This window comes from Syngnathoides biaculeatus, chromosome 15, assembly GCF_019802595.1.
Source record: "Syngnathoides biaculeatus isolate LvHL_M chromosome 15, ASM1980259v1, whole genome shotgun sequence".
NCBI classification, from domain to species: Eukaryota; Metazoa; Chordata; class Actinopteri; order Syngnathiformes; family Syngnathidae; genus Syngnathoides; species Syngnathoides biaculeatus.
In genome coordinates this window covers 14,868,685-14,880,951 of record NC_084654.1, presented here as the reverse complement: position 1 = coordinate 14,880,951, position 12,267 = coordinate 14,868,685, and the positions used below count along the sequence as shown (strand labels likewise).

General features: G+C 44.3%; 1 protein-coding gene across 3 annotated transcripts in view; it reads left to right on the top strand.

Moving 5' to 3' along the window:
* Positions 1–12,267, top strand: part of bahd1 (bromo adjacent homology domain containing 1) — a 56,546-nt gene that overhangs the window by 34,455 nt on the left and 9,824 nt on the right. For all 3 annotated transcript variants that reach the window (XM_061842813.1, XM_061842811.1, XM_061842812.1), the window contains 2 exons: positions 3,889–5,558; positions 11,361–11,770. In XM_061842813.1, the coding sequence (XP_061698797.1) occupies positions 4,019–5,558; positions 11,361–11,770 (1,950 nt within the window). In that variant the 5' untranslated portion in view covers positions 3,889–4,018. The remainder of the gene's footprint in view (positions 1–3,888; positions 5,559–11,360; positions 11,771–12,267) is intronic.

Below are 12,267 nucleotides of genomic sequence, written 5' to 3'. Positions count from 1 at the left end.
AACCCACGCAGGCACGGGGAGAGCAGGCAAACTCCACACAGGCGGGGCCGGAATCGAACCCGGGACCTCAGAACTGTGAGGCCAACACTTTACAGGTGAACCACCGTGAGGTGTTTTAGCGTTTAAAAAAAAAAAAAAAAAAAAGAAAAGAATGGCTTCACCAATAAATGATTGGAGTTACCTAACAAAGTATTAGAGCCAGAGTTTAGGGAAGAAAGCTGGAAAGTTCCAAGAATCAACTTTGTTTTCCTATGACTATGATATAAATTTATTACAATTAATGTGCTAAGGATCCACGTGTTTCCAGGGTTGTTCCATGTGATGTAAACATTGTCATCCAGCCCCACGCAAAAGGTTCCGCGCAAACCCCTCGAGTGCAATCCATTTTTTTTAATGACTGCTCAGATACACAGACTGAACTCGCATACGTGCACCAACCTTGCAAACGACAACTATCTAGGAGATTCTGATAATTCACATTTTAAAGAATATAAGGATGGGCAGATGGCTCAAAACTCCTGGCGCGAACCTATCCCAAGCATTACTGGAACCGCTTGCGGATCTGCACTCCACGTCAAGTCCGAAGCAGTCCGCAGTCACGCAATGCGGAAACCATGAAAGAGCCTGAACGCGACAGCTGCTGTCACACTTAGCCTGAATACTGAGCCGCCTTGTGATCATAACCATACAATTGTTTACACTTTCTTAGAGTGGAACATTTAGGATTCTAAATGTTCTACTATAGATAAAGAGACGCGTTACAAAGACCTGATTATTGGACCATGTGTCACAGTTTTGTTTTTCTTGTAAGGTTACAAGAACAGGTGGCACGGTGGATCAGCTGGTAAAGCGTTGGCCTCACAGTTCTGAGGTCCAGGGTTCAATCCCGGACCCGCGCGTGTGGAGTTTGCTTGTTCTCCCCGTGCCTGCGTGGGTTTCCTCCAGGCATTCCGGTTTCCTCCCACATCCCAAAAACATGCAACATTAATTGGACACGCTAAGTCACAGGTGTCAAACTCAAGGCCCGGGGGCTGGATCTTGCCTGCCGCATGATTTTATGTGGGCCACGGAGGCACCTCTTTTGCGGCAACTTCCGTGATTTTTGTGAAAATCTGTACAAAAAATTTAAATTGTCATGTATTATAAATAATAAAATTGAGATTTTATAAGCATTTTTGTGTTCCCAAATATGAATGTTTCAAAACCGCATCACATTTGATCTCTGATTAAAAACTAGTTCATGTGTAAATATGATAAGGCGATTAAAGATTTGTGGTTTTTGCATTAACGGCCCTCTGAGGGAAACCGTAACGACAATGTGGCCCACGACAAAAATAAGTTTGACCCCCCCCTGCTCTAAATTGCCCCTAGGTGTGATTGTGAGTGTGGCTCTTTTGTCTCTTTGTGCCCCGGGGTTGGCTGGCAACCATTTTAGGGTGTACCCCGCCTCCTCCCCGTTGACAGCTGAGCTCGGCTCCAGCACTCCCCGCGACCCTTGTGAGGATAAGTGGCTAAGAAAATGAACGGATGGTTACAAGAACAAAGTCTTATCAGGGGTGGCACTGTTGGGTATTGGGCTCTGGAGCTAGATGAGCGGAGTTCGAATCCTGTTGCAGGGAAAAGAAATTGCAACTAGTTGTTGGACTGATGGAATGCCGCTCTCACACACACATCCAGCACAGAGCCACACTCGGCGTTTGCGCACCACCTCACTCTTACATATTTCCTGCATGCCTGCATGTGTGTGTCCTCGGCTTGTCTGTGTGCGGCAAAAACACACATTGTAGTGTAAATTGAATTTCCCATTGAGGTATGTCAAAATTGTCTCACCAACGTAAGCACTTGGATGAAATCCACGTAACACAGGTGCTATACAGGTACATACAAAATGACAACCTTTTTCTTGTGATATTCAAACTTTAATGGAGTAAATTTCAATTAAAAATGTGCACATGTGACCTTGAAGGCCCTGTGCTTGGCCCTCGAGTTGTGACACATTTGGAATGCTTTTGCACGCAGGAGTGGGAGAATGCTGACAGGCTCCTCCCTGAAAAGACTGAATGCTGTAATTACAGTAAATCAATAGATACTCTCACTCTTTTTTAGCTTTCTGAATGTACTAGTAGTTTTACGGTTTTTCTGGCACAACCGTGACTTAGTGTTAGCATGGCCGTCCCACAGTCAGGATATCGGGGTTTGAATCTGTCGGAACATCACTGTGTGGAGTGCACGCGTTCTCATAGCCCCCCAAAACATGCTTCTAGGACTCAGTGAAGACTGTTAAATTGTAAGCATGAATGCTTGTTTGTCTCTCTCTATGTCCCCTGCGATTGACTGGCAACCGGTCCAAGGTGTACCCTGCCTCTTGAACAAAGTCAGCCCTAGCTCCCAAGACCCATATATAGCACAAGCGTGATGGAAAATTAATGGATGGTGTTTTCCCACATTAGTAACGGAAATGTGGAGCGCGCGAGCGAGTTGTGTCAACATTTTACGTCTGTTTTCTCTGTGACCGCACAGTGTTCGGTGGCACCTTGTTGAGAAATGATGCTGGTCAATGAGCTCCTGTCCTTCCTGCCTGCGCTATTCAAATGGAGCGCCTTGAATTGATAGCTGCACACAGGAACTCAATGTGCGTCGCCCCGTGTCCTCTTGTTATCTTCAAATTACATTTCTCTCTGATGAATTGCATTTCACGCTTCATCGGGTCTCGCGACAATAAGACCAATCTCAGCTATTACATGCTTTGAAAACAGTTGGAGGCTGCTCGGGATTTGGCAGTTATTTCTGCGCTTTTATCAACTTTGAGAATTTAAGCACTCATTCATAAAGATGTAAAAGGGCTGCTGCTGTCGATTAGAACAAAAATTGGACACTGTTTTGTCAAATTATTACAGTCAAACTATCTGAAGGATGTGTCGACTGTCGAGTGAATAAAATCAATAGAATAAATCAATACATTGTTTGATTGTTAAGGGTTCCATGGACTGCCATCTCGTTAAAAACAATATTTAAAAGCACAATTAATTGACTATTTTATTATCGTCCCCACTTTTGCCCTCACACTTTTCACATTAATAAAGTCGTAATAGAATGGTTATTCATGTGACTTATTAGCATTCCTTATTCGTTTTTACTGAGCATTATGATGAAAGTGAAGTAGTCCTCTGCCTTTATTTTTGGTCGGAATTTCTGTTTAGTTCATAAATCCTTTGAATGACGCACAGGCAGAATCCTTCATCTCATATGAAAGCATCCCCTAACTGAGTTGACCATGCAGAATGTTGAAATATGACCCAACTCCTTGACCTCGTCAGTATTATGAAGGCATTTTTTTTTTGAAACATGCATCCGACGAGCCACTCTTAGGGAAGCCACTTAAGACATTCCGCTGCAGGATGTGTACACATGACGTCAATTAAATCAGCTTGGCATTGAAGCACAGATCCAAACGCATCTCTAAAAGCATCCGTCACATTGAACGAATGAATATGTCATTGACGTGTGTTGTCGTGCTGCACTGGGTGAGTCAAAGGTGTTCCTAGTGGGCTATTTGAGTCATCAATCCGAGCAGGAAATGGTGATTAAAAAGACCATGACTTTTGGCAGCAGTCATCATATCATGTGGGCAAATTGGCACATTAACTAGCGCAACGGTGCCGTATGAATAAAAGGAGAGCATGCGGCCCGAGGCGGTAATCTATACTCTAATGGAATAATGTTATCGCGCGCGCAGTACATTTACATTTAAAGCCGAGGGACCGTATCCTCTTGGGGGGTATCTTGAAATTGGTCTCAAATGAAGTCAAATCTGTTGCTAAACCATGTATGTCTGTTACGTTCACGTCATGGAATAATCTGTAAGCGACTCCTTCCTTCTCTCCGCAGAGAGCGTGCGTGTGGCCTCAGTTGACGATCCATGATGATTCGTGTTGACGGGCCACTCTGAGCTCCAGCCGCCGTCGTAGAATCCCGTTGATGAAGCCTGGGGAGAGAGTTTCCGCTCCGGGACGAGACCATGGTGAAAGCTCAGCGACACCAGCCAGCGAAAGGTGGCAAGCGAGGCAAAGAGAAGGGAGGCGGGCTGAGACAAAGCAAGGATAGGACAAAGGAAGTGAGGAGAAAGAAGCAGAAGAAGAAAGAGTTGCTCTCATTGGCAGGTAAAGTTGGCGATACGCTGGATTGTTGTGTCCTACTGACACGCTTGGAAGAGAAAGGAGCTGTGAGTAAGCAGAAGAATGTGCAGAGAGCCTGCAAGCAATCAACCGTTAAAGACAATAAGAAACCACTATCTTCTCAAAGCAGGACCAAAACTCACAAATCTCATAAAAAGTTAAAGAAATCTGCTTGTCAACAAGCACTGGAACTAAAAAGTAGCCAATCGGACACCTCACTCATGTGGCCCTCGCTTGTTCCTGAGCCTCGCAGGAGAAGAATGGCCTCTCTCAACGCAGAGGCTGTCAACAGCCTGCTGCTCTACAGGGCCAATCCCTTGGGGTCCAATCTCGTTAAGAAGGAGCAATCTTCCGCCGAAGCGCTGTCTAAAGGTGAAAGTAGACCTAATAAAACCAAAAAGTTTCTTCCGGAAGGCAAAACGTACCCGAAGGAATGTCGTAAAAAACAGAAGAGGTCCACAGCCAAGGCGCCGCCAGTCGACTGGTTGGCTTTATTTGCGCCGACCCCACGGCGTCAAGCGGGCCTCACCGCTGCTACGCTGCTCAAACTCACCGGTTCCCTCTACGGAAGCAAGCGGCAAAAAAAGCAGGAGTCCAACCCTGCCGGCGAAAGCAAAGCTAAGGCTTTAACTCAGGTTGAGATTAGCGGTAAGCCTTTAAGTGGAGCAACACTGCAGACCAAAAGAAGAACAAATCCAAAACACAATGAGCAGCTAAAGCACATTAAACAGGGTAAGGAGGATCCAGGCTCCCCGGCCCAAGGATTCTGTAGTCTTTGCAAAACGGAGGCTTTGGATCCCGAATGGAAGTCTGGGACGCAGGATTGTTTAAAAAATCCACTCCACTGTGGCTCCATGCTGGGATTCTCCTTAAAAACAATCAAAGAGGAGGAGGAGGAGACGGACGTGTCGTCCTGCTACTGCTGTAGCCAGGAGAGATGCGTGGAGTACTGTCACAGACTGGCCCTCTTCCTCAAGGACAAGGCCATCAAGGAGCCCGACAACGAAGGCTCACTCTCCGAGGTGTTCCACCACCATCACCACCACCTCCACCATCACCACGTCCACCACCCAGCAGCCATAACCATTACGCCCCACGCGTACGCTTGCTTCCCCAGCTATTGCGTCCACTTCAGCCACCCGGACACACCGCCGTCCTCCATGACGCCCCTCCCTCTGTGCCCAAAGAGCGGCAAGAGACCCAAACTGCTGCCCAGCTCTGGCCCGCAGCGCTCAGGGATTTCCCATCCAGTCTACTGCTGCACTTCTGTGGAAGCGTGCTATGGAGAGCCCTGCAGGATCAATGGCTATACCACCTACAGCAGTGTGATTCCGGCTATTGCCAGAGGAGGGTGCACCAAATGCACCCGTGACATCAACAGAGGTGAGTTTACGCATCCCTTGAAATAACTTTTTTTTAGGTTGGCCCTATCTGCGCTGTTACAGTTTTGTAGTCTTGGGGCAAAATAAACCTCAAGCTTGAGGAGTTGTGTAGATAAGCAAGAGTTATGCATAAGTGCAAAGTTCCTCCGGAGGCATTTGCTGCTCTTCCATGCATGGGTCCTATCATCCAGAGGGCCCCAACTGGGGCTATGAAATATGTATTTCAAATGGTGTGGATAAACATTGATTAGCATTTTGTATAAATGAAAATATTCTGATCAATTTGGAATGAATTTGCCCTGTTAATCTGGAAATGAGACTGAAACAGAAACATTGGTTGTTCTGCGACTAGTTTTTCCCAGTAGGAAATAATTATAAACTTGTCACTTGTACTTTACAGTCACTGTGATTTGACAGGCGCATATGCGCCTGCGCGGCGTCGCACTCACAAATCTCCAGTCGAGCACGAAATATCACCCACGTGAAATTTGGTACGAGTAGAAATACATAGATATTGAAAGACGTCGCTTATTTTGTGTAGTCTTGACCAATGTTCCCTCTAAGCTGCGCCACTGCGCAATTGCGCACTTGTCGCACACACTCAACACACATGAAAACCGATCCAGAGCAGTGAACAGCAGTTTGTTTGTTTTTTAACACCGAAGCACAGGAAGGTCTGCAACAACGAGGTGCTGCTGAGCCTACTTCTACTTCCTAGTTTACCTGACACCGCCCCCCTCCGCTCTTAAACGGGTACACTCATAATTACAAACAGAACACACACCCGCAAATTTATATTTGCGGGCATGACTGGTGGACCACACCTGTAACTTTATATCTGTGGGCATGACTGACCACACCCGTATGTTTTTCAAATGTGAGTGACTGACTTTACCTTGCTTTCATTTACCATAACATTTTAGGATCAGCTGGTAAAGCGTCGGCCTCACAGTTCTGAGGTCCCAGGTTCAATCCCGGACTTGCCTGTTTGGAGTTTGCATGTTCTCCCCTTGCCTGCCTGGGTTTCCTCCCACATTCCAAAATACAAAATTATCTATCATGTAAAATTGCCCCTCGGAGTGATTGTGAGTGCGGCTGTTTGTCTCTATGTGCCCTGCGATTGGTTGGCAACCAGTTCAAGGTGTACCCCGCCTCCTGCCCGTTGACAGCTGGGATAGGCTCCAGCACTCGCTTTGACCCTCGTGAGGATAAGCGGCGACTAAAGTGGATGGATTTTAAGATTACCCTTAAAAATAAATGCCTTAGACATAATTTGATTTGACAAATGTGCACATTGCGAAGACCCTTTGTAACTTTCAGGCTCAACATAGCTTAAATCTTAATCTATCAGTCATGATGTATCCCTTCAATAGTACTTCTTTGAAAACAATTACTGCTTTCGTATTAGTCAGGGCTTTGGCGCCAACCTGTGGCATCTTGGTACATGACAGAAAGGACAATCCCTAAATGGGTAATTTTTATTTTTGCTGCAAATAGCTGAAGTCACTTGGGCAAGACCCACACCCTTAACCACACCCTTAAATAGCAAATGACTGAATGTAGTTGGATTGCAGCCACGCTTCCATCAGAAGCGCCCCAGGGCAGGTGTGGCTGCGCACGTAGCTACCACTTGTAGGTGTGACTGTGTAGCGAATGAATAATGCGTGCATTTGTAAAGTGGAATGCTTTGTTATTATTTATCGGGATAGATTCCAGAGAAGAAAAGGGAAACAAAGTAAAATTGTGGATCACGTGAAGTGGCCGGGAAGATTCCTGCGTGCTCTTTGGTCGTGCGTCTTTTCAATGGGTATTCAATTGAGCAGCCGAGGACAGAGGTCATTTAAACACTGCATTCCCAGTAAATTGGTCCATCACAGAAATAACAGCGGCGCTCGGATTTATACGCAAGGATTAAGCGCGCGTTCACACACCAGTTGCAGCTCGTCCCATTAAGATAATTAGAGGCGAGGCGACAGTTGCTTCCAACACAAAGGGGGCGTGGATAGCCAGTCTCAGCTGTTAAACTTACACTCTGATCGCAGCTGCCGGCATTCTGCTTGGGTTACAACTCTGATACAATGTCAAAAGCTGGCAAAATAGAGACGTGTTCCGTCCTTCCTTTCTATTACACTTCCTGGCTCCGTAGCATCCACTTTTCCAAATCGTACAAGAAGATTCTCTGGGGAGGGGAAAAAAAACAACACCGCCATATTTGCAAGAAATGTATCATCTGAGTCATACTACCAACTTGGAGATGTCAGTAATATGACCAAGTATTGAATTGGAGGATTATTCCCAGACTGTGGCAATACAATTAAAACAGGGCCACAAGGTCCAATCAATTCCAATTAGCTCACAGGTTGGCTTGATAGTTTTGGAGTATAAAGTCATTTCAGGATATTTAGAAAGAAAAATACAGCCTAAAAATATAAAATAAAGCAATACAATCTGATGATATTCCCTTATAGTGGTGCATGCGTAACAGCAGTATTGGCTTTGTTGTATATGCTTATCCCTATTAGTTTCTCCGCATGCTCTCTTTATCGGGAGTTTGCCTTGAAAACTCTTGCAAAACGAAAAATTTATAACGTGAAGGCTGTCAATCACACGGAAGAATATATATATACTGGTCAGGTTCTTTCTTGATATAGCTACATAGTGGAACGGGGGAGCTGTCTATAAGTTACCAATTTTTTATTTCTATGCATTTTTTTTAATTAATTAATCAGAGTGACCGTTTATGTGCTTTAGTGCTTCTGTTTTGGTTAACAACTGTTAGCTCAAAGCCCAGTCTAACAGAAAAGTAGTGTTTGGGCATTATTTATGGCATCTATTGGCAAAATTCGAGGGACAGCCAAAGTTGGATGTTTTGGAGACAAGGTTAGAGAGAGCAGACTTGGATGGTTTGGACATGTTCAGAGACGAGAGAGTGAGTATATTGGTAGGAGGGTCCTGAGGATGGAGCGAGAGGAAGACCAAAGAAAAGGTTGATGGATGTTGTGGGTGATAGAGAAGAAGATGCTCGAGATGGGCTTAGATGGAAAAAGATGACACGCTGTGGTGACCCCTAACGGGGCAAGCCGAAAGGAAAAGAAGAAGAATTGGCAGCATTGTCTGGGGATTCTTTTATTTACCTTTTTTTCTTGAAGGGGAAACTGGAGGAATCTATTCATCTTCAATGGATGATGTATAACGTCATCCTTCACCATACCTCAGTTCAATTATTGCAGTTGTCACAGTATGACAGATTTTTTTTTTCAATTTTAATTTTGCATTTTTTATTTTTTTGCAATATTGCACAATTTTGCCAGCTAACAGCCAATTGCTATCCTTATTCAGCAGCAACCAACAAACTGCAGTGTAGACTCTCATTCGATGACTCCCACTTCAAATGCTTGGTGCACTATACCGTGTGGATGTAGCACATGGACACATAGCCAAACACAAAATACCGCCCACCACCTCGACAACTTCACCAAGGAAACAAATACTGTATGTGTCACTTATAATACTCAAACGGTGTTGGCTCATGTGATTGTGCGGAACCAACAAAATTCGGTGCAGCTTTGCCTACCTTTTAGCTTCGACATGCTAGCGGGGGCTTCACACCCTTGGGGGACGTGGCTGTTTCTGCATGATAGTGCAGTGTTTTAAACTGCCTCGTCCTACTCTGGAGCTTTTCCCAGCGTTGGTGGGCATGTCCCGGGCAGAGAAACTCTGTGTGGGGGCGGTTACGATTGAACCAAGAGGAAGTTTAGAATGGCTTTAGACAAGAAAAGTTTGACTTGACTGTTTAAGTTCACACTTGATGGACTGGCAAGGCACTCAATAGCCCCAAACATTTGTATGCCAGCAATTAAAAAGACAATTTTTCATAATATCCCCCACCCCCTTTAATAAATACTGTAAATAACCTTTTGAAAATTGCACAACAACTATGCACATTGTAGATTAGTGTTGATTACAACAGTGGGATTACCAAAAGTTTAGTTAAGCACATGTTCGCACGTGCGGCGCAGTTATTACGCGGCTTCGGTCTAATCCGAATGCCAAGGCGGGGCAACATCACTTAAATTCAGGGCCAGAAACAACAAGTCTGCATTTCAATCCAAGCCATTTTTGTCACTATTTAAACCAGTACAATAATGTCAAGAGGTCGCTGTTCTGATATGTTGAAGTACATCATCTGAATTACAGCATGAATACACAAATACCCACACACTTAATACGAATAGTTTTTTTTTTTTTTTTCCCCCCCGGTGTGCATCAGCGCAACAAAAGCACCCATAAAAACAGCCCCTCACATGCACACGCTGCGGTTTGCAAACGCACGCTGGAAGGAATGTGACACCGACACCCTCATTATTTACAGCACTCTATCAATGCTTTATCACTGGAGGAAACCACTTGTTAACCTCAGCGTGGTCTAAATAGCAAACATTTCACCGGCGAATTCTCAGAAGCTCACGTTGCTGCCAGATTTAACTGATCGATGAAGAAGAAAAGACAGCGCACCGTTGACTAACTGATTGGCGGCACAGTGTGCAAAGATGCTGATTACTAATCAATGACTGGAGCCGTCAATAGTGCAATTTGTGGTGTTTTTCTTTTTTGCTTCACTTTTATGGGAATGTATAATTGTTTGGTTTACAATCATTATTATGCATGCCACAATGTTAGGTAAACCTTCAGAATCTGCTGAGCTTGGACATACGCATTTTACAAAATAATAATGCAAAATTTTTGTTTAACACTCCCACAGAGTATTAATTCAGCATTAACATTTTGTATTTTTATTTTTTACATTTGGGAATTTAAATTCATTCATACTCTATGCCAGGGATGTCAAACTCCACATTGTTGTTCCGTTTTCCCACAGAGGGCCGTTATGACTGTGAAAGAAAAATATTTAGCCATCTCACCATATTTACATAATCGATTATTGAACGAGTTTTGGAATCAGAAATGAAGGCTAATGTGTTTTTCAAATATTCACGTTTGGTAACACAAAAATACTTGAAATATCGCAACTTTATTATTTATGATATATGAGAATTTGAAATTTTGGTACAGATTTTTACAAGAATCATGGAAATTGACACTCTAGATTTGGCTTTGCGGGACACATAAAATCATGTGGTGGGGCAGATTTGGCCCCCGGACCTTGAGTTTGACACCTGTGCTCTGTACTGATCCATGTATACAATGAATATTACAATGTATTTATATTTAATTTGCATTTCTACCATCTAGAGCATTTTAGTAAGATAATAACTAACGAGCAATAGCTCTAAGATTGTCTACACGCGTGCCAGATGTTTCGGATAATGTACTCTATGCTGTGGGTGTATAAAAATTAATCATTATATCACTTCCAGTAATAATATATTGGGAATTCATTACAAATGCAGCATAATTGGACTATATTTATTACTTACTGTATACTAACACGCAACATCTTAATCAGAATATCTTTTGTCGATTTTTCTTTAATACCTCCTCAATGCTCCTCTTTGCTTTTATTCGACCTTTGTGGCTTGTTACTTATTTATTATTCATGTGACTGTTTTTGTGTGAATATTGGAGCTGTAATCAAAGTGTAGTATTTCGAAAGTCTTCGGGTTTTTTTTTACTTCATGTTTTTTATTAGGAAATGTCAGTATGATGCCGCACGGTAATTGAAATGTAATAACATTTTGAGGTATTAAAGTAGCATATTTTCACATTTAGATTTTTGTGTACTTGAGAAAGTCTCCATTGTCGTTTTCACTATCTCGCTGCTTTCTTTCTCTTCCTCCCTCAGACGACTACTCATCAACCCTCAAGGACCACCACAGCCCGTCCTCCATCCCCGTCTGTCCCAGTCCGAGAATCCTCACTGGCTGCCCCATTCCCGCAGTGCCTCCAGCCGGCCAATTAGTGCCCCCTGTTCAGACTCCTCTGTCCGACCCCAGCCAACCGCAGCCCTCGCTGCAGGTGGCCAAGGAGTGTCCGCAGAGCGCCAAGCCTCCCAGCGGGTCCCGGTCTGGCGCCCGCAGCACGGGCAGTGTCAGTTCAATTGGGTTCCCGCTCAAAAAGGAAAAAAAGCAGAAGCTGGGCTCTGCCGGCGCCAGGAGCCAAGCGCTTGCCAAGCAGCCCAAGAACGGACGCCAAAAAAGCACCAATGGCTGGCGGCCCGTCGGCCTCCCCTTTGAAAAAGAAGTTTTCTCTCTGGTACGTAGACAAAAGTCAATCTGCTGTGTGCTGCTATGTCGCTGCCACTGCAGAATTTATGCAGCATGTTGCCATGTTGATTTTGTATTGTCTCCTTAAAGGTCCGCTGTCATGAAATGCATCATTTTTAGTCTATATTTTTCATGGAAAAAAACGGGAGCCGGTATGGACCCATCCGTTTTTTCACCACAAAACATGATTTTGACGTATATGGCTTTTTGTAACTCCCACCATGAAAATCCTCTCCAGGGATTTGTTTTCGAGAAGAAGCAGGAAGTGACGTAAAGTGCCAGTAGCGGACTCAAGCGGGCTCGTATGTTTCTATTAGTTTTACCTGTGCGAAGGTAGCTCTTTTTTCCTTCGTGTTAGCCAAAATGCCAGCTCGTTGTATTGCTGGATATTGCTCGACCACTCGGGAGGATGGATTTACCCTTCATAAATTTCCGAGAGACCCGGTTTGTCGTGAAAAATGGATTGCACGAGTGCAAAGGACTAGA